The 27,561-nt window shown below is 46.9% G+C and overlaps 3 protein-coding genes across 22 annotated transcripts in view; 2 read left to right on the plus strand and 1 right to left on the minus strand.

The window, feature by feature from the left end:
• LOC119521042 (basic proline-rich protein-like) overlaps window positions 1-17,703 on the minus strand; it is a 44,162-nt gene extending 26,459 nt beyond the window's left edge. For 4 of the 19 annotated variants that reach the window (XR_005214290.1, XM_037819028.1, XM_037819030.1 and 1 more), the window contains exons 1-10: window positions 17,561-17,682; window positions 15,696-15,842; window positions 14,397-14,873; window positions 13,214-13,444; window positions 11,927-12,020; window positions 8,927-9,099; window positions 5,389-8,452; window positions 5,171-5,275; window positions 4,024-4,128; window positions 153-243 (exon numbers count right to left, since the gene is read on the minus strand). Coding sequence is in view for 18 of the 19 variants with exons in the window: in XM_037819028.1 (XP_037674956.1) it covers window positions 153-243; window positions 4,024-4,128; window positions 5,171-5,275; window positions 5,389-5,589 (502 nt within the window). In the remaining variant the exon portion in view is untranslated. Of the gene's footprint in view, window positions 1-152; window positions 244-3,068; window positions 3,973-4,023; window positions 4,129-5,170; window positions 5,276-5,388; window positions 8,453-8,926; window positions 9,100-11,926; window positions 12,021-13,213; window positions 14,324-14,396; window positions 14,874-15,695; window positions 16,233-17,560 lie in introns of those variants that run through there. The other 15 variants (XM_037819031.1, XM_037819029.1, XM_037819020.1 and 12 more) reach the window with 14 other exon arrangements.
• LOC119521044 (CDGSH iron-sulfur domain-containing protein 1-like) lies at window positions 8,268-9,008 on the plus strand. The gene has a single exon (XM_037819033.1). The coding sequence runs from the start codon at window positions 8,369-8,371 to the stop codon at window positions 8,651-8,653; it is 285 nt and encodes a 94-aa protein (XP_037674961.1). The 5' UTR covers window positions 8,268-8,368; the 3' UTR covers window positions 8,654-9,008.
• A 341-nt stretch (window positions 17,704-18,044) lies between the features above and the next one.
• LOC119521738 (exosome complex component RRP46-like) lies at window positions 18,045-27,224 on the plus strand. Of its 2 annotated transcripts, none has more exons than XM_037820349.1 (6): window positions 18,045-18,324; window positions 22,507-22,620; window positions 23,178-23,299; window positions 24,716-24,856; window positions 25,817-25,906; window positions 26,728-27,224. In XM_037820349.1, the coding sequence occupies exons 1-6, from the start codon at window positions 18,177-18,179 to the stop codon at window positions 26,818-26,820; spliced, it is 708 nt and encodes a 235-aa protein (XP_037676277.1). In that variant the 5' UTR covers window positions 18,045-18,176; the 3' UTR covers window positions 26,821-27,224. The 2 variants fall into 2 exon arrangements, with proteins under 2 accessions (XP_037676277.1, XP_037676278.1); XM_037820350.1 differs by having other exon boundaries at window positions 23,178-23,278.
• Window positions 27,225-27,561: the final 337 nt, after the last annotated feature.

Consider the following 27,561-nt stretch of genomic DNA (forward strand, 5'->3'; position numbering starts at 1 on the left):
TCCACTCTGTGTAAGAATGGGGACTTTTAGGAGCTTGCTTGCGGCAGGAAGAGGGGAGGGATGAATATCCCCAAAGCAGAAAGCCACTCTACGCCTTTGAAGGGCAAAATCATTTCTACTAAATGGGGATTTCTTTCCAATAAGCATCATACCTTGCAGCTTATGTGTAGCAGACACCGAGGAGCTCAGCTGCGCTTGGAACTGTTTTTGAAGATCCTCATCTGCTGAAGGGACAATTTTTGCCTGGGAATTCCAAACATGGAAATACTGTTAAAAGTGATGGATTAATTAGAACTCCCAGGCAGCACACAGGAAACTATGAAAAGATTTATACCTGGAAGACATCCTTCATCACTGTCACTTGAACTTTCATGTTTGTGTTCATGCCACCATAAAAATCATAAGAATTAAATTTTTATACTCCTTTGCTTGCAAACTTTATATTTTCTTGATTCTAGAGGTTTCCAAGGTAGTAAAGACTTCACATTGTTTAAACACTCAAAGACAACCAAACTGGCAGCAGGATTAAGAGTAATTGACTTTTTATATTTAGATATTACTGGACATGAAATTTACTCTTTTAGTTATGCATTTCAGTGGTTTCTATTATATTCATTGAAAAAAATTTGTACAACAATTACCAGTATTCAATCCCAGGACCTTTTAATCACCACTAAAGGAGACTCTGTATGTGTTAATAGTCTCTCCCCACTGACCCCAAACTCCTCCCCCCCAGGATATGGCAACCATTCATCTAATTTCTTTCTCTATGATTTCCCTATACTGGACATTTCATATAAACGGAATAGTACAATGTGTGACCTTTTGTGTGTGTTTTCTTTAGCTTAACACAAATTGTTTTCAAAGTTTATCTATGTTGTAGCATCTTTCTCTACTTCATTTTTTATTGCCAAATGATATTCCATCATTTAGATATACCAAATTTTATTATCTGTCCATGAGTTCATGGTCATTTAATGTGTTTCCACTCTTTGGCTGCTTTGAAAATTTGAGGACAAGTGTAGGTGTGGACATATATTTTCACATCTCTTGGATACATGCTAGGAGTGACAACGCTGGGTCATATGGTAATGCCGTGTCACTTGCTGAGTGACTGCCATGCTACTTTTTCCTAGTGTCTGCACCGTTGCTACATTTCCAACCACAATGTGGGAGGATTGGAATTTTCCACATCCTGACCGCACTAGGTACGGTCTGTCTGTTAAATTGTAGGCATCCTAGTGGATGGGATGTGGTATCTCAGTAATTTCCTTAAAATACTTGAATTAGGAAAAAATCCACATGCTAAGCAGTTCACCTACTTTTGTGTACAATTCAGGGGAGATGAGAAGTGATGGGTCCCTGGGTGCCGGAGGCTCTAACATGCTGTGATGGTTAGGTTCATGTGTCAACTTGGCCAGGTGATGGTACCCAGCTGTCTGGTCAAGCAATCACTGGCCTAACTGTTGCTGTGAGGATGTTTGTGGCTGGTTAATACACCAACAGGCTGCTTTATTAAATCATCAGTCAATTGGCGGCAGCTGTGACTGACGACGTCAACGAAGGGCGTGTCTTCCACAGTGCAAGAATGCAGTCAGCTGGATTTAATCCAATCAATCAGTTGAAGACTTTATACAAGACACATAGAGGACCTTCATTACTTCTTCAGCTGACCAGTGAAGCATTTCCTAAGGAGTTCTTTGAAGTTGTCAGTTTGTTTCCTGAGGAGTTCATCGAACATCTTCATTGGAGTTGCCAGTTTGCTGCCTGCCCTATGGAATTTGGACTCATGCACACCCGGCGTTGTGTGGGACACTTTTTTTTTTTTTTGAAAATTGGAAGGATAGATGGAAGATGGATGGAGAAATGGTGTTTGTTTGGATGAGTGAATGGACTCATATGATGGACATATGAGTGAATAGATAAGACATTGGATATTGGCTGGATAGCTGAATATTGGGTGGATAGTGATGGATGGATACATAGGTGGAGAAATGGAGAAAAATAAATGGAGAAAAATGAAGATGAAAGTTGGATTGATGTCGGGTAAATGAATTAAAGAAGGCTGGATAAATTTTGGGTCGACAGAGAGGGGCAGATGATGGATGAGTGGATAGAAAAACAGATGTTAAATATATGAAAAGATGTTATGTTTTGTATAAGTACATGTATATGTTAGATAAGTATATGAAAAAATATATGAAAAGTAGATTGAGAGGGTTTTGATGGAAATAGAATATATGAATGAATGTTGGGTGGATGTTGAAGACATGGATGGAAGGATTCTGGGTAGATACCAGGTAGATAAATGGAAGAATAGATGTTAGACGGATGGGTGGGCTTTGAATAGATGGAAGCTGGATGAATGGATGGAGGTCAACTGGATGGATATAGGAGTATTGGATAGTTTCTTTCTAATAATTCAATTTTATTGAGATATATTCACATACCATAAAGTCATACAAAACGTAAAATCAATTGTTCACAGTACCATCATACAGTTGTGCGTCCATCACCGAAATTTATTTTTCAACATTTTCATTACCACACACACAAAAGTAATAAGAACAAAAATTAAAGTTAAAAAGAACAATTAAAATAAAAAAGATCACTGGGTGCTTTTTTTTGTTGTTGTTGCCCCCGTTTTTCTACTCATCCATCCACACACTGGACAAAGGGGAGTGTGACCCACATGGCTTTCCCAATCACACTGTCACCCCTCATAAGCTACATTGTTACACAATCATCTTGAAGATTCATGGGTTCTGGGTTGTAGTTTGATAGTTTCAGGTATTTACTGCTAGCTATTACTATTCATTAGAACCTAAGAGACACTTTTATAAATCTTGTATTCATACATACATCTCATTGATTGTTTCCCTAGAGAACACTAACTAATACACATGGGCCCAGCAGCTGGCTGGTAAGACACACACGGTCGGAGACACCCATGCAGGGCTGGGAGCCCACAGGGCCCCTACTTGGGAGGAAATGCAGCTGGCTCAGAGGAGCATTTGAGAACTTAACTAACAGAAACAGTTGTCTGGCCTCCTTGAAGTGCATCTTACCTGCCAGTTCTCTATTTGTGCCTCTGTGTTCATCCTCCCATGTGTTTTCAGACACACAATTCAACTGTGAAGCACAATCAGTCAAAGCAAGGAAAGGAACAAGACTCAGAAAAAGCCTCTCAATTTCTGTTAAGTGGGTTTCCAACTTTATGCATGCCATGAACATGTAGCAATATTATCTTCTTCAGACAGAGCCCCGTCCAAATCTTTTTCTGCATATTCAAAGGCTCTGATTTGTTTCTGAATGTCCGAGGGCTCTTTTCTAGGGCCTTTAATTTCTTGGGACCATAGGAATGAAAGAGGGAGGGAGGATGCCCCATCCCCTCCTCGGCTGGTCATTCTAAGGCTTGCCGCAGCCTTGGAAAGAGGAACAGGGAAGTTTCTCCCCACATCACTGCTGGAGTGAGACTGAATTGAGTGGAGCCCCAGAAACAGCTGTCAAGGAAGTTGATCCAGTGACAGTTGAGAACCTCCTTCAGAAAGCCCTGTCATGCTCTATGAAACAGTTTACAAGTAGCAATTCTCATTTCTCACTCCAGTGCGGACACAGGGGCCTGTCTCAGTGTCTCCCACTAAGACTCTGTGCCAGGCCTGGAGCTCCACCGGACGGAACCTACCCTGGTCTCGGGGGCAGTAACTGCCCCAGGAGGGTCACCAAACACCTGCTGGGTCTAATCAGCCTGTCATCACCCTTGAGGCGACTCAGGTTACAATCTGGATGGTGTGTGCCAGGACAAACACGAAGCTCCTGATTGTCATGAAAAATTATGCCGAAAGACAGAAAATGCAGAACAGACATGGAATGTGCACACACCCTCTGTCCTGGGGACACATTTCAACCTTTGCCAGTGAGAACAGCACTTGGATTTAAAGACAGATTTGAGAGAGGACACTCCAGGAGGCAGGGTTGTCAAAACTCTACTTATGGAATTTCCTTACATAGACTTTTCCTTACCTGCTCCGCCTTGGTGTTTAGTTGAGCAGTTTCCCTCAGCACTGTTTCCTCCTCCGCTGTAGCTTTCGCCTCAAGGATTCTGGCTCCACCAAGGACATTTCTGACCTAAACAAAATATTCCCATGAAAGTAGTAATTCCCAAGAACAAAAAGTTACACGATTCCAATTAGACGTCATCTAATTTCAATTTTCTAAGACGTGACATATTACATGACATATTTGTTCCTCAACAAAGCTAAGGCAAGACTCAAATACAATAGCCATAATGAAAGTTCAGACTTGGGGATTGTTTAAAAAGTCTTAGAAAACAAAAGAAAAAGCAAACATGCCTGTTTCACTCATCCCAGAGTATCTTAGACATATTCTGAGTCGGCTACTGGCTGAATAGATAAACAGTTTTAACAAATCTTTTTCTGATTATTCCACAGCCCTAAAAACCAGAGGTCATCAAATGAGAAATGGAGTGGGAGAGGAGCAGAGAAAGTGCACAAGCAACTTCAGAAACGACAGCTGGGTGTGTGTAGACGCATGTACTGTTTTAACTGAACTACAGAACTACTCCTGGTTTCTGCTTTTCTCCACTTGACCACTGAGGAAGTGACAGAACCTGAAACACGTTTGGAACACATGAACTACAGGAGCTGCCTAATGTTGCACTCTGAGGATGTACAATGATTTAACTCTCCCTGTACTGTTGCCACATTTTCACTGCAATAAATACTATTTGAGCAAATATCCCCCTCCAAGGTCTTCGAACGCATGTGTAGGTATTTCATTAGCCTAGACTACCATACATGGGTGTGTAATGAATATAAAGGATATGAACATTTTAAAGGCTTCAGACTCATTATTAAACTGCTTTTCAGGGGAACCCACAATTCCACTAACACTATAGGAAGTACTCTGAAAAAGCTTAGTATTTCTTTCTGAAAGAAGGGACTTATAAATTGAGGTGTTCTCATCAAGACTTTACAATTGTCTTTTCCTCTGAGTCCTTTTTTAAAACATTAGATGATTTTACAGTTCAGCTTCCATTTCAAACCTTTATCTGTGGTCATGTCAGTAATCTCAAAGGAAACACAAGGATACCAAATTTCTGCTGATTTCTGAGTCCAAGGACACCTATCAGGCACTTTAATATACTCACTGCAAGGACGGAGCTCCAGATGAAAATGGCAAATAAACCCAGATAAGAAGCAATATCGGCAGGCCTCTTAAGAATGCCATAAAAATCAGCACCAGGATCAGCCGGCTAGAATAACCATAGTGGAAATAACGAGAAGCATTAAAGAAATTTGGAATATAGCATTTACAAAGAATCCACCAGAGACACCCTAAACCAGCCTGCAAGAGGAATCCACACACCTCAAAATCTCCAGTGGATTCCAGGGTTCCAAGACAGACCTGGGGTAGGCATCTCACACTGCTCGCGGGAGCTGTGTCTAACAGTCCGATTGAAACGAAGGGCGCACGGCGCGTCGGAAGCTGACTCAAATCCACACTCGTGGTTGGGTGACCAGGACACCCCAGCAGGAGGAACGGAAGCAGCAGCCAGGCCACCTCCATGTTCGGGGCCCCTGGGGGGCGCCGCGAGGAGGCGGAGCAAGACCGAGTGGGGAAGGGGTGGGGCCTGGGCCTGGGTTTGAGGGAGGAGGAGGGGCCAGGGGCGGGGATAGGCCTATAGGAACCCAAAGGGATGGAAGCACTGGGGTTCCCAAGAGGAGGAAGGGGGTAGGGGTGGGGGGAGGGGGGGATAAGGGAGGGGACGGGGGACAAGGGAGTGGGGGGGGCGGACCACACTGGAGAGGGCGGAGTAGTATTCGGAGACAGGCGAGTAGGTCAGGGGGTCACTGGGTCAGCGGGTAGCACGATGCCAGGACACAGGCGCAGGGGAAGTGGCCTCGCAGGAGCAGCGGGAGAAGGAGCAGCGGGAAGAGGAGGATGAGCGTCCGTCGTCTTCCCTGCTTTCTCCTGTGTGGTCGCTAACATAGCAACCTGGATGCTTTATAGCTCCCCTCGACCAATCACCTGCCTCCGTCCTTGCGCGTCACAGGGGACCCGGCGCGGGACCCCACACCTAGAACGCCCCCTCCCACTGACCCTCCCTCTCGCGCCACCCCGAGGACCCGTCCTCTCCCGAACCGAAGAAAAACAGGAAGCGCGTGTATGAGGCTCAACGGTTGAAGTTTTAACTGCAAGATTTAAAAAATTGAATGCCATACTGAAATATCTCACTAGCGACAGACAAAAAGCTTTTAAGTTCCCATTTTTTTACTCCTTTAAGAAATTTTTACTGTTACTACATGTAATAAGGCATATGTAGCATACGGGTAAAGGGTAAAGAGCACACTCTGTGTATCTGTGTACCCAACCACACAAGGAGGAGAATTTTGTTTAATTGTGTAATATTTATCCAACAGAAATACCCGAATCTATAGCAGTAGCTTGATGAGTGTTAAGATATGTATACACTGATATTACCATCACCCAACAAGACATAAAGAATTCCTGTCACCCCAGAAAGTTCCCTAATGCCCCTTTCTAGTCAATACCCCCTCTCCAGAGGCAACCAGTGTGCAGATTCCATCACCAAATATTATGTGTACATGTTCTGGAACGTCATATAAATGGAATCATATTCTTTATAGTCCTTTATGTCTTCTGACTTTCTCTCAACATAAGGAGTTTTGTGTGTTTTTGAGTTTTTTGTTGTTGTTCGTTTTTTCAAAGCAATGATAATGTTTTCAAATTGACTGTGGCAGTGAACGGACACTGTGATTATACCAAGAGCCAGTGATTGTACACTTTGGATGGATTCTGTGGTGTGGGAAGCCCTTTCTTTCATCTTTGCTGTATTCTGGAGATGATCCCTGGTATTTATAAAGTAACCTTTCCAATAGAAAAGATCTCCCTCAACTTTTTTATCTTGATAAATGTCAAAACTACAGAAGAGTTCAAAGAATACAACAATGATCGCCCTTCAAATGGATTCTCCCCTTATTATTTTGCCACCTTTATTTTTTCTAATGGTCTATCTATACGTTTTATTTGCTGAACTCTTTGTGAATAATATTCAGACTTCATGCCCCATCACCCCGAAAGAGCTCAGCCTTATTCTTCCAAAGGACTTTTTCCTACATTCCACTAGATCATCATCACACCTATGAAAATAGCAATAATTCCATAAGATGACTTTCTATAATGTCTGTTTTCAAATTTCCCCAGTTTTTGTAGTCACTTTTCTTTTAAAATTGAGGTGCCATCAAGATTAATGCATTCCATCTGGTCGTCATGTCTCTTTTGTCTCTTTTGACTAGGACAGGTTTTCATCACACAGACTTCCTTGAGTGTCTGGACCAAATGAAACCTTGTTTTATTCTTTCCTCAGAGTACAATATAGCATATTTGTGTGCTGGAGCAGAAATGGATCCAACAGAGAAAATGTAAAAATGCCTTTTGAGTTCAAAGCTTTAACTTCTTGTCTGTCTGATAAGTCATCACTCTCCCAGTAAGAGTGGCGTGCCACTCCAAGCTACCTATACCTCTCCCTAAAATCTTCTGTGACCCGCTTTGGCCTCCAGAGAAAGCTCTGAGGCTTTAGCGAGCTCAGAGGCCCCGCAGGAGCCAGCCCTTGCCCCTGTTCCTGTATCCTCTCTCAATGTGTCCCTTCATGGACTCTCCAGGCCAGTCACCCAGCATCATTCCTTGTTCCCAGCACATTCACCTCCTCCTAGGAATGCCCTCATCTTTCCCCGATGTTGCCCCCTCTAGGAGGCCTGTCTCTCCCGCAGGAGCTTTGACCACTCTTGCTGCACTGGACTGCCCTCTGCTTATCTGTGTGCCTCTTCCAGCCTGGGAGTCCCTCGGGGGCAGATCCCTGACTTAAGCACCTGCCAATGCCCAGGACCCAGGCATGGTGGGAATTAAGAAAAGGTTTGCTGAATGAGTAAGTCAGCATCTAATTCAAAGTAGGAATGGGAAAATACTAAGTTTTCTCACTAAACATAAGGCAAGAGACAGAGAAGTTCATTATATCTAGTCTTTAACGTTTTACTGAAGGTAATGATTAATACAACTAGTCATGAGAAAGCAGCTGGAGAGATAAGAATTGGAAGGGAAGATCTAAATCCATTCCTAATTAAGAAATGATTAAAGGGACAGTTCACCAAGAAGATACAACAATCATAAGTATTTATACACCAAGCAGAAGTGCTCCTAAATACATGAGGCAGAGCAATCTGGTGTTCATGCCCTTAGTACGCCTCTCGTACCTTGACTCCGGTTGTCCTCGTGAGCCCCGTTTGTGCTCAGTATCCTGTGCACACGCCTTGCAAGTAACCACGCCATGAGTTTGACTTCCAATTCCAGCATACGAGTTGAATGGATTGCAGCAGTTACCATTGCTGCTGGAACAGCTGCAATTGGTTATCTAGCATACAAAAGATTTTATATTAAAGATCATCGCAACAAAGCTATGGTAAACCTTCACATCCAGAAAGACAACCCCAAGGTAGTGCATGCTTTTGACATGGAGGATTTGGGAGATAAAGCTGTGTACTGCCGTTGTTGGAGGTCCAAAAAGTTTCCACTCTGTGATGGGTCTCACACAAAACACAATGAGGAAACTTGAGACAACGTGGGACCTCTGATCATTAAGAAAAAAGAAACTTAAATGGACAATTTTGATGCTGCAAACTACATTGTCATAATGTTACCTGATTGTTTAATTAGAATGAATAGCACTTCTGTGTGATTCACATCCCCGAGATACTAGATGTGATATATTGCAAACTGCAGCTTTCATATTCATGGCATTTGCCTTACTTGTTGAAACATCATGGTGCACATTTGTTTAAACAAAGAAAAAACAAAAAAAAAAAAAAAGGAAAAAGGAAAAACCAACCTCATGGCCTGTGGGTTATTTTGGTCTTGTAAGGAACCATTTCTTTAAATTTAAAATGATGACATTAGAATATAGTTGAATGTTGAAGATAACATATGAAATTATTCTCAAAATCATGTTATGTAGAGATTGTTTCAAAGAAAAAGTATCACCTCTTCATATTCTTCGTTAACCTGGAAAGTAAATTAGTAAATTAGTTGTGATTAAACTACACTAATTTCTTAATACAATCTAGGAAAAATCTTACGACCTTAATTTTCTTCTTGACAACGGTAACGTCACTGAGAAAATATGGCTTTTGTTTTCACAGTTTTCAATCAAAACAAACTATGAATGTCATTCTGTTTAATTATGAGTGAGCCAGGTCAATAATGAAGAGGTGGTAACTTCTTTGTATTCATCTTCATGAATATTTAATTGATCCATTAAAGGAACAAATAGTGTAAATTTAGATCAAAGTGATATTAGATTTAAAGTCATTGTGAAGGCTCTCTTAATAATGTAGTGTTCTTCTGGAAGTGTCGCCCAAGAAGCAGCAAGCACTTGAACTCGGGAAACTGAAGAAATTGGAGGACAAACTCTCAAGTCTCTTGAAAGGCCATACATCCATAACATAAATGGTAGTCACAAGTCTAGATCACAGGTGTGCAGAGATTTTTCTCCTCATTTTGGCTAATCCAGCACATGGCTAATACTAGTGAAACTATTTTAAAGAGAAAATTAAGAATTACAACTCTTCTAAATTGTATGATCTTTTTCTTAAATGCAAGAATTTGAAGATAAGTGTTTACGTAATATTCTTCAAAAAAACCTTGCATTCGTTGCTGGTTCAGAAAACACCAAAATGAAAACAATTTCGAATAATAAATGAATTAAGACAGGAGTTAAATATATTTCTAAAGAGAGATTGTTTTGGGTTTTATACATTAGAAGAAAAAAATAACAATTCATCCATGATATATATTTAAATAAAATAGATTATTTGAAGTTGGTAAAAGTACTCAAACAGGTAAATGTATACCCATTATTTCTTTTAAAATAATTGAGTTCTCAGTTGTAGTCAATGACAAGTTTCCTGTTACTAAAGTCCAATTACCGTGGAACTCAAAAATCCATGAAACTAGATATTAATGTTCCTGTGTTATATATAATCACTGATATTTTTAAAATGCATAGTTGTGTATTACAGTATTTGTGTAGATAAAATTGATAGCAAAATTTGTGTGCACTGGTTTCAAGTAGCCTTTGTGACTTTTATTTGGACAGATTTTAAGGCACATCATCAGCTCCACATCTGAAGTTCTAAAAATCCTGATTCTTCCTATCATATTTTTAGGGTGAATTTTCTCCATGTCCCCCACCACCACCACCCTTTTTTTAAAGTATGAATAGATCAACAAAAGAGGATCATGCTTTTAAGGATAGTTTTAAAAAGAAAACTTCCATAAACTGCTTTCCAAAGTTTCTGGAAAAGGAACATTCTTTAACTTGACAAACTAAACTATTCTTAATTTTGAATTTGAAATTATATTGTTAGTTATGTATTTTTGTAGTTTCTCAAAGTAAAAACCAGTACCAATTCTCAAAACCATATTTTTCAAAGATAAAGTATTGTGTGTATATGTATGTGTATGGTGAAATTAAAAAAATGATCACCTTACTGTAAAATGCAGATCTACTTTAACATTTTTTATTAGAGAAGTTTTAGGTTTACAGAAAAATCATGTATAAAATAGAGTTTCCATATACCAACGTATTATTAACATCTTTCATTAGTGTGTAACATTTGTTATAATTCATGAAAGAACATTTTTATAATTGAACTATTAACTATAGTTCATCATTTATAATAGGGTTCTACTTTAGCATTTGATAGCCCCAAATAGTTAGGTATATGTATTTTCAGGGTCATGTTAAAACTCTATTATAGGCTTTTGATCTAGAATTCCTTCAGGATATTAAAACCTTTTCATGTTACCTAGTTAACCTAAAAAGTAAAGTGAATGTGATTAGGTTAATGTGAATTTTTCACACAAAAATCATTGCGTCTGATTTCTGTTGTAATTACCCTAAAGGTTCTAATTGCTTTTATCATTTGAAGTATTGTTTGGGATATCGACAAGCTAGTTTGCCAAATCAGTTATTCTTATCAGGTAAGTGGGTCCCCTCACCTTGCCACTGCCCCCATCACTGCCATCATCTTTTTTCTCTATCATCTGTGTCCCAGTGATTTCTTAAGATTTTGTGCTGGGTTGCAAAGTTATTAGTGTTGTGAAGAAACTTGTTTTGCATTGATTAAAGTGACACTCATTTGTTCACACAACAGACATTTATTAATCATCTCCTATGGGCCATTGAGAATGCAACCTTTTGGAGAATTAGACACCCACAATTTAGATGATATAATGTATAGGTTATATAATTATAGTTAATTTATTATTTGGGGTTAATTTCCTTGACATATTGTAACAACTACAGTCATATATACCAAATATTTCTCTTACAGAGTAGGGGGGATTATTTGGTTTTATATAGGTTTTAGAGGTGTTTGTTTTAAGATAAAACATTGACTAAGATTCCTGATTAGCAATATGTTCAGTGCTTGGATGTCTCTAGGGGTGTATTCCTGTACTAGGTTTCAGAACCTATGCTTTCTTTCCCCAATTCTAACACTAACTGACCTCAGGCAAAGCCATTCACCTCTCAGCCTTTTAAATTGAAGTGATTGTGCTAAATGGCATTTTGGGCAATTGTTCTAAAATTCTAGGCTCAGCCTAAATATCCAGCAGTCCACAAAGAAAAAGAAGGCTAATGAGTTATCAACTCTAATTTTTATTATAAGGGTATTCCAACTTTTGTGGTATTAAAGTATCCTTTCTTTTATTGTGAGCTGGTGATAGTAGATATTAGTTGCTTTAAATATTCTTACTTGCCAAAATAAAAGTTGCCAGCCCTAAAAAATAAATAAGTAAGTAAGTAAATAAATAAATAAATAAATACCTGAGGCAAACACTGACAACAGCGAATGGAGGAGACATCTCTACAATAATAGTTGGCAACTTCCATACACCACTCTCATCGACAGATAGAACATCTAGACAGAGGATCAATAAAGAAACAGAGATTTTGAATAGTGTGATAAAAGAACTAGATATAATAGACATTTACCCAACAATGCACCCCAAAACAGCAGGATACACATTTTTCTTAAATTCTCATGGATCATTCTCAAGGACAGACCAAATGTTGGCTCACAAAGCAAGTCTCAATAAATTTAAAAAGACTGAAATTATACAAAACACTTTCTTGGATCATAATGGAGTGAACTTGGAAATCAATAAGAGGCAGAAGGCTGAGAAATTCACAAATATAAAGAGGATATACAAAAAAGTCTTTTTTTTTTTTTCACAAAACAAATCATACATTTGATTGTTCACAGTATCATTACATAGTTGTGCATTCATCACCAAAATCAATCCCTGACACCTTCATTACCACACACACAAAAATAAAAGAATACTAATTAAAGTGAAAAAGAGCAATTAAAGTAAAAAAGAACACTGGGTGCCTTTGTCTGTTTGTTTGTTTCCTTCCCCCATTTTTCTACTCATCCATCCATAAACTAGACAAAGGGGAGTGTGGTCCTTATGGCTTTCCCAATCCTATTGTCACCCCTCATAAGCTACATTTTTATACAATCGTCTTCAAGATTCATGGATTCTGGGTTTTAGTTTGATAGTTTCAGGTATCTACCACCAGCTACCCCAATTCATTAGAACCTAAAAACTGTGGTCTATATTGTGCGTAAGAGTGCCCACCAGAGTGACCTCTCGGCTTGCTTTGGAATCTCTCTGCCCCTGAAGCTTATTTCATTTCCTTTCATTTCCCCCTTTTGGTCAAGAAGATGTTCTCCATCCCACGATGCTGGGTCTACATTCCTCCCCGGGAGTCATATTCCACATACAACAGAGTCTTAAACAACTAGTGAGGTCAAGGAAGAAATTACAAGAGAAATCAGTAAATATCCTGTGGCAAATAAAAATGTTCACTGCAGTGAACAAGCTAAGGTTCCAGTGGGCAGTGTGCGTGTGCGTCTGCGGTTTTTGGGAAATCAAGCATCTCACACCCCAAGGGCAGGGCAGATTGGGCCCCGACAGCATCACCAAAGAACACTACCCCCCCACTTTGCTAGGAAGCAGCCCACCACTTGCAGCACCATGTCTCCCCTTTCCAAGCACTCTGCAGAGCTAGACTTTCACATCTACCTACAGGATGATTCTGTCTTACCTCTGTCTCCCTCATACGGTCACAAGTTCCAGTTAGGCTGGGACCATGCCCAGGTCGGTTTACACAGCTGGCACTCAACAGGAAGTTACTGAACAATCAGGTGAATGAGTGGTTATGCTTACTGGCTCTGTGTCAGACTGCCCTGGGTTCCAACTGATAGGTAACTGGGTGGCCCTCCGCAAAACACTTCATCTCTTTGAGTTTCCTCATCTGGAAAAAGGCTGCAGAAACCTGTTGTGAAAAGTTACTAAGATAACATACATAAAGGGCTTAGCCCAGGGCTGAAATGTTTTAGGTGCTCAAGACTGGTAGCAAGGAGACAAAGAAAACCTCAGAAGTTAGGATATGGGGGAAGAGAAAGGACTGGTGACTTAGGAAGAAGACAGGGGTAAAGAGGAGTTGGGGAGAACTGCCTGCTCCTGAAACTGGATTTTCACACCAGACTGTGGTCCCTGCCACACTCCAGAGAAACTGAGGCACAGGGGTGCTACGCTTAACGGACAGAGCAGGACTGAAGGCAGGGAACCCTGAAGAGGGTATGCTAGGACCAGGAGAGCAGAGGTCAGGAGGATGGGCTCTGAGGGCTCAGAGCAAACCGGGGCAGAAGGGTGAGACCATTTGCTTCCAGACGCTAGAGAGCTAAGGTCAGGGCACCCTGGCCCACCCCTCCACTGGAGCTGGGCCGGGGCTCCTCCTCTCCATTCTTTCCTGGACCTGCAGGGTGATAATACCAACCCCCAGGGTTACTGTGTTGATTCAGTTGATTCAGTGGAATACTGCAGAGGTAAAGGGCTCAGGGGTCCTGAGGAAACACTCCATTCGGTGGCAAAATGCCTGCAGAGGAAGGATGTGACTCCAGCCACTGATCCTTCTGTTACGGAGGAGGGGGCTGGCCCTTGTGGCCAGTGACTTACAATGGCAGAGGCTGCACAGCTGTAAACAAAGCTCTGAGCCACGCATCCTCTCCCCCACCATAGGAAAGTAGAGAGGCTCCTCGGGACAGTCTGGCCTGCCCCTAAGGCACTGGGGGGCCCTTCAGTACCACCTGGTAGGGCAGGATGACAGACCCTAGAGCCGAACTGCCTGCGCTCAAGTCCTGGCTCCGTCCCTCTCAGAGCTGTGACATTGGGCAGGAAAACAGACTCCCTAAACCCCAACCCCTCGTGGAGATAAGAGTACCTACCTCACAGGCTTGTGGGGAAGCAGTAAAGCAACAATGGAAGCTCCAGGGAAACCGCGCAGCAGGGCGGCTGTCACTAGCGGCATTGGCAGGAGCAACAGGGAAAGCTTCCTGGAGAAGGGGAGTCAACCCGAGGCCTCTGGACAAGCTGGGGTGAGTCACGCAAAGGCCCGGGGGAAGGGCGCTTCAGTCCTGGGTCCGAGGCAAGAGAAGAGAGCTGGGCACCCGGGAAACTGCAGTGTGGCTGGAGAATGAACGACGGCTAACTACGTGCCTGGGCACCACAGACAGCACCCTCTGCCTATGTGGCACACGTCCATTCAGCATCCTGGTGAGGCTGGCACTACCATCAGCTCCGAAAGCGGAGGCGGCACCCTCGCTTTCAGATGGAGGCTCAGACGCTGGTGATCTATGCCGGGACTGGATAAGCAGGATGTTTCCGGATTGAACCTCAGCTCTATTCCTTCCCCTGCCGACAGCCTGAGACCATGAAAAGAAGTTGGGCTTTGGAGTCCAGAGCTCCAAATTCAGGCCTCACCTCAGCCTCAGGTTCCTCACCAGCAAGAGGAGGGCACTACCAGTAGGTACCTTGCGGAGTGGTTGTATTAAAGACAACGATGGGTGGGAATTAGCACTGTAAGTCACAAAGTGCTCTGTGATGTGAATTATGATGTGAAAAGAGAGGTCTCCCAAGAGGGAAATGGACCTACACGATTAGAAGCTCAGTAATGATTCATTCGTCCCATAATACACATTGGGCACCTCCACCTGGAGATGCTGTGCAGGGTGCTGGAGCCCCAGGACAGGCTGCCCCTGAACTGCTGGGTCAAAGAAATAGCCTGATAGTTAGCACACAACGAGCTCTAGGTGCTCGCGGACTTCCAACAGGGAAGGGACTCCAGTCACGCCCCACTTGCCAGGTTCAGAGAGGTGAGGAGTTTGGGCTGAGGCCCCACAGCTAGTGAGTACTTGTGTCCTGGGCCAGAGCCAGGGTCTGGGGTAGTGGCTGAGAAACTGACCCGGTTGCCTTGACAATCCAGTTTCCTCCCTCCACTTCTCCCCGAGCACTAAAAGAGCAGCGGTCAACCGGAAGGGGAGGAAGGGAGGTGGAAATCAGGCAAACACCTCCAGGGCAAAAGGTATTCAGTGAAGGGTGGGGACAGGTGGAGCAAGCAAGTAAGAGCAAGGTAAGGCACTCCCAGCCCTCCTCCCAACCAGACCTGCCCTGATAACCCAATCTGTCCTTTCCAACACAACCTCCAGACCTGCCCCCCAAGGCACACTCCCTTAGACTCCACCTACTTTGGCTAAAATCGCACTGTCCAATATCGTAGCCATCAGCCACTCTTGGCTACTGAAATTTAAACTCATTAAGAAAATAAGATGAAAACTTCAGTTCTTCGGTCCCATGGGCCACATTTCCAGTGCTCAGTAACTGTGGCTGCTGTACTGAACAGAACAGACACAGAACGTTTCCATTAAGACAAAAAGTTCTATTGAACAGCCTTGGTCTAAAATCCTCTTTAACTAAATGTTACTACCTCTGCCCCCAACTTTAAATAAAAAAAAAGTCTCTTTTAATCTTAGAAAAGACAGTTAAGAGAACTGAAAGCCAAGGGTTGAATAGGGAATAGATAAATAAACAGCAGGAACACTGAAAGACATCATCTCACCCCCCACCCAATGAAGGAGAGGCAAGAGAGAAAGATAGCAGGGAGCCTGGAGGGAAACACTGAATTAGCCACAAATGACCTTTCCCTACTCTTGCCCCAGTCCTGTCCACCTCCCGCTCCCATGGTCCAGCCAATGAGCTCTGGTGGAGGATCTGAATGCAGAAAACAAGCAGAATGGAACAGCCTAAAGGCAGGAGGCTGCCCCCACCCTATCCTGCTTCTGTAACCCTTCTGCATTTACCTGCCTCAGGTGACTCCAGGTACCCACGACTCACCCCTGGCCCATCCTCTTCATCCTTCTTTTCTTCCCCTATCTAGAGCTTCTTCCTACAGATTCTCTCTTCCCGTCCTTATAGACTGAGGTTCAGGGGATCAGAACCAAATCCATAAGATCTTGGTAGATTTCTCCCCAGGGAGAAAATCCAATCCAGTCCCTCTCAAGATCATGTCCTTTCTTCTCCCCATCTCCAAGCCCAGTGACCAACACTTTCAACAGCAGCAGACATTCCTAGCCCCATTCATAGGCCAGGCCCAGTTCTTAGCACTTGACATGTTTAATCCTTACAACAACCCTATGAGGTATCAGCTACTGTTAGCATCCTCAAAATGGGGGAACTGAGGTCCAGAGAGGTGGAGTCCCTTACCCAACAGCAGCCGGACATTGGCAGAGCAGTCAGGAAGTCAAATGGTATGGCTCCAAAACCTGCCCTCTTAACCACTACTCTCTTATCTGCAGAATTTTGATTTAAAGCTCTTCTGCAGCCCACCACCTCTCCACCTCTAAACTAGGAGATTTCTGCAGCCTGAGCTTGCCCTCAACAGCATCTACCTAAAGGGTTTTTAACCCTTTTGATTAAAAACTAAGCATTTGCCAAGTGTTTCTAACAAATGTGGACTAAGTGCCCTATCTGGACCCTCTCCTCCTCTTCTCCCCTCAGTAATTCAACCAGTGTTTACTGAGCATTTCCTCTGTGCAGTGACCAGACCAGACCAGGTCCCTATCCAGGCATTCGATTAGGGAAGACAAGAATTAAGACCTGCTTACACGATTCACTTATAAGTTAAAATGGTAGCAAATGCAGCAAAGAAATACAGAGCACTAAAAAAAAACAAAAAAAAAAAAATCAGTGACGGGGGAACCTTTATTCTCCTTTCTCCTCTTTGAAGGGGGCTCTTTAGCCAGAAGAAAGTCTCTTCCTTGCTAAAGCAGTTTCACTGTCCAGCCTCTGAGGGGGAAGATCTCGCCTTACTCCCCCCACCCTCTAAGCGGCCTCCTCTGGGGACCTGGGCAACTAATGAGGTACTTCCCTCCCTCAGGGTCAACTTCCCTAAGCAAGTAGGAGTTCTTCCTTTGAGTGTCCTCTCCAAGTGGTTCTCCCAGCCCTTGCCTTTCTGCGCCTGCCCTTTCTTCACTCCTTGCAAGGACCCCTTCTCTGAAGAGGTTTACGTCCCTATTACCCCTGGGAAAAATTCCCCAGGACCCTAGGTACTCACAGAGCTGGCCAGTTCCCGAGTCCCAGGCCGCCGCAGCAGCAGGGGACCGACAAGGGGACCGACACGGCCCAGCCCCCGGCTCAGCCCCCAAACATCCACCACGGCCACCGCCACCGCCATCTTGGCCAATGGTCGCGGGACAATCCGCCCAGCTCTTCAGCGGGACTGCAAGCTGCCCCTCCGAGAGCCTGACTCACCTGCCAGCCCCACCCTGCCAAGAAACTACCCGCTTCCAGTCCCGTGATCGCTAGAACGCAAAATAGGTGCAGAAAACAATTTGGCTTCCCCAGAACGTCTCCAACCGCCTCGTCATATTTGCTTCCATAACAGGCAAAGAAGGGACAACCCGATCAAAGCGTCTGGTGTTTAGGGCCCGGGGACCTCGGGAAGGACCAGCCCATGCCAAGCACCGCCCCCATTCTCCACCGTCCAATGGCTTTCCCGGAGTTGGGAGGCGGGGGTGGGCGGGGCCAGATTGTTGGTAAACGCGGAGCCACGTGCGGGCGCCGCAGTAGGCGCCCTGGGATCTGGGCGTGCGCGGTGGAAAGGTCGCCTGGACGCAAGCGCGCGCTGCTGGGCGGAAGCTACACTCCTGGCTGCACGTGGAATCTGGGCGATGGAGGGGCCTGTTCCGATCGAGGCCCAGATCCGCACTGAGACTGGGGCCGAGAGCGGCCTACGGGGCCCCGGCTGCAGCCTCCGGCACTTTGCCTGCGAACAGAACCTGCTGTCCCGGCCGGATGGCTCTGCCTCTTTCCTGCAAGGTAAGGCCTTCACCCAGGTCAATACAGCTGGTGCACCCTTGCGGACATGTCCTGTGTGTTTGGAGCGCGACTTCAGTGTACCAGGCGCCATGCAGCGGAGTGCCTCCCCTCCCCGCGATACTAGCTGGGAAACGCATCCCTCCCCAACCCGGAGTTGGGCAGAACAGAATACCCGGACGGATACTAGTCAGGCTGGGCTACATCACTCCCTCCTCACTAGAAGGAGGAGAGTATCTCCAGCCTCGTAAGTACTCCTCAGAATGGGTAAGAGGCAGACTTCTCCATAAGAAGGAGTGAGGAAAATCTCTTGCCTAGGGTAAATATTCCCCTTCCACACACATTCTCCGGATCCATACATCCCAGGCTGAGACCAACTCTCACATTTGCGTAAACATCCCAGATCGCCACCACTGGCTTAATTGCTCCTTAGACCATGTCAGGTCTTTTACTCAAAAACCACTCCTCAGATTCAGGGGGATGTTCCCACCCTGGATTGGGAAAGATCTGCCCCACCCCACCATTTAGATAAATGTCCCTTTATCACTGGGATGTATAGCTCTCCATGATACATAGCTCTAAGATTGGAGCAGGTCTTATCTTTTGGGCAAATATCCCCTTCAGAGCCAAATGCCTCTCAAAACTAGACTTAACTTTCTGACCCAGGTAAATATTTCTCTGGGGGTAGGCCTGGGGAACACCCCCATAAATGCTTCAGTCCCTCAGTTGGGCATTACCTTCTGCCCAGGTACAAAACAGTCTTTTCGTTTATTCATGAGGCTCAGGGAATATATCAACAAACAAAACAGATTAAAATCCCTGCCCTAATGGAGTTTATATTCTGGTGAGGAGACAGACAGTTAAAAAAAAAAAAAAAGAATAAGTAAAATTATGCAGTAAAATGCCTTGGAGAAAAATAAAATAGAAAAGGGGACTAGGACATGCTGGAGAAGGGGTGCACTCTTAAATAGAATAGTTAGGAAAGGCCTTACTGAGAATAAAGACCTGAAGGAGGGGAGGCAGCGAACTCTGAAGAGAAAGATGTCAGGAGAAAGAGGCTGCCATGCATGGGGTGGAGGTGGGGGGGGTACAGGGGACAATGAGACAACAAGAACAAAAGTGCTGAGGCACGAGCTTGCCTGGCCTGGCTTGGTGCATGAGATGGGAGCCTCTGGAAGTTTTGAGTAGAGGACTAACATGACCTGAATACATTATAAAAGAATTGCTCCAACTGCCATGTTGACCATAGGGAACATGGGGGAACCACAGAGAGGGTAGCTCAGACCAGGGCTGAAGCAGTGGAGGTAGTGAGATTCTGGATGTATTTGGAAAATAGAAATGACAATATTTGCAGATGCTTTTAGTTTGGAAGTATGAGAAAAAGAAGCAAGGACGACTAAGGTTTTTGCCTGGATAACCTGTGGTGGGGAAAGATGAGGTCAGTTTGGAACATTAAGTTTTCGGTAACTGTTAGACATCAAACTGGAATTGTGGACATCCAAGTCTGGGACCTGGGCTGGGCTTGGAATTCCATGGAGAGACCCAAGCTGGACATAGACATTTTGCAATCCTCTCTCTACGGATGCTATTTAAATCTGTCAGTTGGATGAAATCACCAAGGAAGTGAGTGTAGAAAGAGAAGAGATCCCAGGACTAAGCCCTGGATCTTCCAACTTCGAGAGCTCATGGAGGTATGATGAACCAGCAAAAAGGACAGAGGAGGAATGGTCAGTGAGATACAAGGAAAAGCAGGAGAAGGCGGGGACCTGGAGTCTGGAGAAGACCACATTTGAGAAGCAAGGGTTGACCGACCATGACAGTCCTACTGAGAGGCCGGGTCATGTGAAGCTCGAGTCCCCCCGAGGGCTAGACCATTTGGAGGTCACGGGTCTACCCTGGCAGGAGCTGTGAAAGTGGAGTGGTGGAATCAAAGAGGAGAGGAAGAAAAGACAGCGAGTGAAGGCAACTCGTCAGGAATTTTGCTGTAACAGGGTTAGGTAAATGAGGCATTAATTGATGGATGTGTGGTCGAGAGAGAGGAGAGAATTGCTGGAGTGAAATCCCTGTGAAGGTGAGAGGGGAGGGGACTGTGTGCAGAGGCGCTGCAGATAGTTCATCCGTAGTGACAGGACTGGGTGAGGAGCTAGCCCTCCTTGGGTCACTTCCTGCTTCCGTGCTCCCTTCGGGGCAGGTTCTCGTGGATCCAGTGACACCTTCCCTGTGAAAGGCGAATTGGGTTACCCCGGAAGAGAAGCCCTGGGCTGTGTGGCAGCCCCAGCTCCCCAACCCCGGGAAAAATGGCTCCAACCTGAGGTCCTGTTCAGATGCCTGGAAGTCCCTTAGAATTTAAGAAATAAGGAGGAAGTCAGCCCTTCCCTCCTTCTAAACCCCAAAGCCACAGGACCCTGGAGCAGGGGGAGTCCCTTGCAGACCTCAAAAGCATGTTCCAGTTAATGCAAAGTAGGATTTCTGTCTGGGATGGAGGGAAAATTCTGGTGATGGATGGTGGTGAGGGCACTGCCACACTGTGAATGTGATTCATCCCACCGCATGGTACCCTTGGGAGGGGTTGGGATGGGAAGATCTATATTGTACATGTGTTTCCACAATTAAAAAAAAAAAGAAAAAACTAAAGAGATGATGACAGTTAACTGCAATACATGATACTGGATGGGATCTAAGAATGGAGGAGAAAAGGCTTAAAAGGACATTATTGGGACTTAAGAAAAAATTGGAATTAGTCTGTAAGCTTTATATCAATCAAGGTTAAATGTCTTCAACTTGTTATCTGCATTTAAGGTGAATGCCTAAGTGACTATCCTGTTTGTAGGAGGCATTATGTGTTCACGAAGTATGATGTATGCAACCTGATCTCATAGTTTCAGAAAATAGATTGATGATAGATAAAATTATATGACAAAGGTGGCAAAATGCTAAAAATTAGTGGATCTGGGTGTCTGGGGAGGTGGGGGTATGTTGGAGTTCTCTGCCTGGGGTTTGTATTATTTTTGCACCTGTCTTGTAGGTTTGAAATGACTTCAAAATTAAAAGTAAAAAAAAATACCACCCCCCACCACCACCACCCCTACCCGCAAAAAGCATGTTCCAAGTGTTGCAAGTATTTCTGGCCTCAGAACCATTAGTGAGTTTGATAAAAATGCAGAGTCTCACAACCCAGGCCTGTCTCCAAGAAGCTGTGCTGGGGCTCTAGCTTCCCCTGCTGCCGCTCACAACTCTGTCTGCAAATTAGAATCACTGGGACCTGGGCATCAGGGTTTTTTAAAACTCCCCAGTGAGTGCAGTGTGCAGCCAGCGTTGAACCACTGCCCTAGTGGGCCTCAACCAGCATTCTTTTGTAATGGAATTAGAGTAGATAATAGTAGACAGAGTATAGCGCAAGAAGTGATGCTAAGTGTTGTTTTGTGAGGCCTGTGTTGCATTTACACACGCATGTATTCGTGTGGGAGTTTTGGATCATGCAGTAAGATGTATTTAATCCTGGGAGCTATGCTCAGGAGAGTCTGGAAGCCTCGCTTCTAGTCCAGTCCTCCCATTTTGCAGATGGGTAAAACTGAGGCTTAGGGAGGTAACCATATTCACCCGAGGTTGCACAGCCAGGCTGATACAGCCTTTTCATTTAGTAACTCTCACCTCTCTTCCCTTCATACCCACTCTGGGGAATTAAGCAGGAGCCTGTGTCCCCTCCAGATATTTAACTGTTGCTCAGGTGTCCCGACTGCTGCAGAGTCTGGGAATGAGAGCCTGAGGAAAGAGAGCTGGGCTGGGGTGTGCTTTGGAAGGAGTTGAGACTAGCTGCATGCAGTAAGAGGGAGGTGGGTTAGTTCTCAGGAAGAACGTCCTGGTGAAGTTAATATTAGCTAAAGTCTGTTGTGCTCTCACCAGCTATCAGGCACCTTTCTAAGTGTGTTTCATGGCTTATCTCATTTAATTCCCAAGAACACCAAGCGGGAGGGACTGTCATCGTCCCCCATCTTCCAGATGAGGAAGCAGAGGCAGAGAAGTGAAGGGAGCCCTCTGAGGATCACTGCCAACAAGTGGCAGGTGGGCTTGGGGCTGGCGCGGCAAGCTCGGCCCTGGGCTCAGTGCCCACACTTCCAAAACTCTGTGCCTTGGGCGCCAGGAACCGGGAAGGTGTGGGTGAGGGCTCCCCTGCTGTCTCCCCAGGTGACACCTCCGTCCTGGCAGGCGTCTATGGGCCGGCTGAGGTGAAGGTCAGCAGAGAAATTTTCAACAAGGCCACACTTGATGTGGTCCTGAGGCCAAAAATCGGGCTGCCTGGTGAGTGCCTGGCTGGGTCTCTGAACGTTGGTCTGTCGTGACCTCTTGCCCAGAGCCTTCCTCATGGCTGTCCCCAGCCCCTGCTGCTCCCTCTCTTCCCCCTCTAGCTACTTCTGTCTCTTTCCCCACCTCTCTGCTCCATCTGCCTCCGAGACACTGTCTCCATGTCTCAGCTTCTGTCACTTTTGTCTTTGCTTCCAAATTTCTCTGTCCTCTCTTTCCTGACTCCATCTCCCCTTCTTTCCATTGCCCTGTTTTTCCTCCCTCTCCCTGCCCTTTTACCCTCTGCCTCTGTTGCCCTCACTCCCAGGGGCTGGGCTCACTGGATGGCAGCAGGCAGCAGGAGGACGCACACTTGCTCCCGGGTTTTCCTCCCCGGGGCAGCTCCCTCGGTGGGCAGCTGGCTTCAGGCCCTGCCTCCTTCCCCCTGGGAATCCTCCATCAGCCACGCAGGGGGCTGCAGCTTCCCAGGGTGGGACTGCAGACCTTTTCCGGAGGGTTTGGGGGGTATGGTGGAAGGGAAGTCCCTGGCACCCCCACTCTTCGCCCTCCCCCAGGCGTGGCAGAGAAGAGCCGGGAGCGGCTGATTCGGAACACGTGCGAGGCTGTGGTGCTGGGAGCCCTGCACCCCCGCACCTCCATCACCGTGGTCCTGCAGGTCGTCGGCAATGCCGGCTCCGTATCCTTTCCCCAGGCCTCCTCCAAGAAGCCCTCCAGATCATGCCAATTGTCTTCCTTGCTGAAGAGCATGTACACACCCTCTGCTAGCCAGGAGATCCTCCGAACGCCTGGCACACACCAGTTTGTTGAAGAAGAATAGAAAATACAGATTGAGTGCTTACTATGTGCCAGGCACTGTTCTAAGTGCCCTACACACATTAATCCATTTAATCCTCACAGCAACTCTGGGAAACAGGTGCTGTGATTATCCCTGGTTTCCAGATGAGGAAACTGAGGCCCAGCAAGGCAGGCTCACTCCAAGGTCACAAAGCTAGTAAATGGCAGAGCCAAGATTCAAGCCTAAGGTCTCTGATTCTGGAGCCCAAGGCCCTGGCAGATGTGGGTTCCTGTGTTGCCTGTGTTTCAGGTGAGGAAACTGAGGCCCAGGGAGGGGAAGTCGTTCACCCAAGGTCACAGAGCTGGAAGGGAGCCCCGGCAGAACTGAGGCCCCGGCCTGCCCGAGTCCAGAGCCTGTGACATTGACCTTTGTCCTGCATTTAACTTGGTTTTGAGGCCCTGAGCACTGGGAGGCCTGGGCAGGCAAAGCAGGTGGGGCAGGAATTTGAATTTGAAAGATCTTTACAATTTGGGTGAAAGAGGTTGAGAGAAGGACAGGAGATGGGCGTTTCTGGAGGGCTCCTTTGCTGCATGGCCCCATGCTGGGCAGGAACTTAACAGGTGAGAGGGAGGGTCGGGCTGCTGTGACCCCACCTTAGAGAGGTGGAAACTGAAACCTGGGAAGGGATGGAGGGGTCAGTGGCTGAGCTGGGACTGACTGGTTCTGAAACAGGGCCTTTATCTACTTCGAAAGACGTGGCGGGGGGGGGGGGGGCAAAGTCATTAGGAAACTGAGGCAGGGTCAGCTGTGTGGCTTCAGGCCTTCCACTGTGCCACGGCCGTACCCCTACCCTTGACAGGGTTCCCTGGCTCCTCCCCCCGACCCCCTGCCTGTGCGAGCACCTCATTGGCTGCCTCCTAGATTCCCGAGTCCTAGGCCTGGCTTTGTTAGTGCCTCCCCATGTGACCTTGGAAGGATTCTTCCCCTCTCTGGTCTCAGTTTCCCTGCAGATGGGTGGCACATGCTTGAGTACATATTTATTTGAATATCGTGATGATCCCTACTTAACAGAGGAGGAAATTGAGGCTCGGGGAGGGTAAGTCACTCGCCCAAGGTTACCCAGCTGTGAGGTGGCAGAGCTGGGTGTGGAACCCAGAGTCGTTAGACCCCAGAACCCATCCTTTCAACCACTCTGTGGTGCCACCTTTCTGTGATCGGTTGGTGATGTCTGCCAGCAGCACCAGCAGGGTGGAAGAGGCATGAGTGTGTGCTGCTGGCTGGTAGGAACTCTTCTTAACTGTCCTCCGTGGTGCTCAGCTCCTGGCCTGTTGCCTGAACGCCGCCTGCATGGCGCTGGTGGACGCAGGTGTGCCCATGCGGGCCCTCTTCTGCGGGGTCACCTGTGCCCTGGACTCTGATGGGAGCCTCGTGCTGGACCCCACAGCCAAGCAAGAAAAGGTAGGCGTCAAGGTCCGGGTGGCTGAAGGGCTGCAGGTTCTTCGGCTAGGCCTCGCTCCTCTCTAGAGGTTGGCTCGTGCCACCTCAGTCCCAGCTGGCAAGCTCTGCCCACTTCGTCAGGGCCCTTTCAGCTGCAAGTGCTAGAAACCCAACTCATGCTAGCTCAAGCAGAAAGGGAATTGATTGGTTTGAGTTCACATTCTCCTGGGAATCTGATTATTCTGAGTTATTGACCCAGTATTGTGATGCCCACATCCCCAGGCAGGAAAACAGAAACCACTTGGGGCATTTCAGACAGAGGGAATTTAATGCGGGGTACTGGATACAACCATGGGGGGCTAGGGGCGCAAAAAGGAAGAAGGGTGATGCCCAGAGATCAGAAGCCTCTAGCAGCCTCAGGCTGACACCTGCGAGCCAGTTTCTGCTCTGTGCTGTCGGAGACACATCACGGGCAGCTCTCCATGCCCAGGGGATGCCCTGTCTCCACCCTGGCTGGTGAAGTCAAGAGTGAGCACCAGGGTGCTTCTCTCTCCCTCCCTTCTTCCACTCTCCCGGCAGAATCCAGGGAGAACCTAACGAGCAAGGGAATCTGGGAAATACAGTTTGCCGACCTCCAGCCCCTGCAGGACAGAATGTAGCAGGGCGGGGAGGCGGCTGGGAGTGACCAGCGCCGAGGCCTCTTCTGTGGGGCAGGAACACTTGCGATTGTCAGTCCCCATCAGAACCCTGTGGCTGGATAAGGGGCCTGGGAGGCAGTTCTGCAAAGGAGAGCTGGAGAGCTGCTGACCGTGGAAGCAGCGAAGGGGCGGAGTGCAGACAACAGCACTTGATCCTTGAGCGCCTGCTGTGGGAAAGGGGAGCTCTGGAGGCTGAGGATCTGGGGTCCCCTCTCTGGGACTGGCTGAGATGTAGTCTAAGGGGACAGCGCCAGGTCACCTGCTCCCTCTGCCTCGTCCCCAGGAGGCCCGGGCAGTCCTGACCTTCGCTCTCGACAGCGTGGAACAGAAGCTGCTGATGGCGACCACAAAGGGGCTCTACTCCGATGCCGAGGTACCAGCGTGGGGCTGGGGGCGAGAGCCAGAGCCTGCACCTGACGTGAGGTCTCGTCCCGACTCTGCCCCAGACTCAGACAGGCTGAAGGAGAGGCCCTTCTTTCCATCCCTGTCTGTAAAAAGAGGGAGTTCTCAAACTCTGCAACCACAGAAACCTTGGTGAAAAATGAAATCTTAATGTGCAGCCCAATTTGAGATAGGATAAAAGAGGAGCAGCTCAGTGTGAAACCAGGAGACAGGGGCACCTAAGTCACCCCAGCTTCCAGCCCAGAGGGGCATGCCACTTGGGACTATGGCCCTCTAAGGAAGAGAGTTTGGAAACTGTTGAGCCAAATGGTCACCAAGAACATTTCCAACGCGAACATCCCACAAATCAGGGAACGCATGTCCGGGTCTCTGATAGCAGGGCTCTTGAGGTTATTTGGGCTCAAAGGGCCCGTGGCTCTACCATCCCAGGATCCCTCAAATTCTGTGAGCTCTAAGTTCCCTGGCTCCAAGCGGTTGGGGTCTCCTCCTCAGCATCTCAAATTCCATTGGCCTAAAGTCCTGTGCTTCCTGGAGTCTTACTCCCATAGTCCTCGCCACCTCGTTTCTTCTCTTCCCCTCTAAGAGCCCATGAGGGCTATTTAGGGTTAAAGAAGGAAATACACTTGAAATCCCCACCCCCCCACCCGCCCCACAGGTCTTGCTGAGGTGAACAGGGAGGTGGAAGGTTTGGGGGCTGTGGAATCACATGGGGTCAGGGAACCTCTGAGGTCAGCCGGGCTGCATGTGGGTCCAGGCTGGGCCCCCAGCGCTGACCTGCCTCTCCCCTCCCAGCTCCAGCAGTGCCTGGCGGCCGCCCAGGCTGCCTCCCAGCATGTCTTCCGCTTCTACCGGGAGTCTGTACAGAGACGCTACTCCAAGAGCTGAGGCCAGCTGGGTGCGGTGCCCTCCTGCTGCCATCTCCGCTGCCTCCCGTGAATAATAAACCAGCGGCCCAGCCTGGCCTCTGTCCCTGTGTCACTGTGTGAGCGTATGGTCTTGAAGCTGCAGGAGGAGGACAGAGCCTCAGTCCCTGACATGCCAAGAGAGCTGGCGTGCTGCTCCCAGGCCCAGGGGGCACAGACATCCCCACCCTCCAAGGATACCACTAATAAGAGCTCGTAGCTATTGAATGACTGAATCAATATGCATTCATTCCAACAGATGTCTGTTGAGCACCTCCTACGTGCAGGCCTTGTTAGGTGCTTGGGAAGCAGCAGTGAACTAGGATCCTACATCCAGTGTTCAAGGAACCTGGAGGAGACAGACAAATAAAATTGGTGCTTATCAGACGATTGTAAATACCATGAAAAAATCAAAAGGGAAGAGGAGGTTTAGGGGTACAAATTGGAAGCATTGGAGAGGGAAGCTTTTGGGGGGGGAGGGGGACAAGCTGAATGCCACTCTGAAGCAAGAAGGGCATGAGCGCGTGGCTCGGGGAGGGAGGGCTTCTGGGCAAAGACCTGCGGCCAAAACTGTCTCAAGACCAGAGGGCCAGGGACGTCAGGGACCACCAGGGACCACCAGGAAGGACGAGGTGGCTGGAGCAGAGGAGAGCAGGAGAGGGAGGAGATGGGGTCAGGGAGGGAGCTGGCTCCGGGCACCTCTTTAATCCAAGGACCCAGGGAA

The sequence above is a fragment of the Choloepus didactylus genome, chromosome 27, assembly GCF_015220235.1.
Source record: "Choloepus didactylus isolate mChoDid1 chromosome 27, mChoDid1.pri, whole genome shotgun sequence".
NCBI lineage: Eukaryota > Metazoa > Chordata > Mammalia > Pilosa > Megalonychidae > Choloepus > Choloepus didactylus.

Excerpts from the sequence above, each read along its gene's own strand:
- LOC119521044 (XM_037819033.1), top strand. The coding sequence starts at position 8,369 with ATGAGTTTGACTTCCAATTCCAGCATACGAGTTGAATGGATTGCAGCA.
- LOC119521738 (XM_037820349.1), top strand. The coding sequence starts at position 18,177 with ATGGAGGGGCCTGTTCCGATCGAGGCCCAGATCCGCACTGAGACTGGG. Across the intron at positions 24,857-25,816 it reads CCACAGCCAAGCAAGAAAAG|GAGGCCCGGGCAGTCCTGAC; the intron begins GTAGGCGTCAAG and ends CCTCGTCCCCAG. Across the intron at positions 25,907-26,727 it reads GGCTCTACTCCGATGCCGAG|CTCCAGCAGTGCCTGGCGGC; the intron begins GTACCAGCGTGG and ends CTCCCCTCCCAG.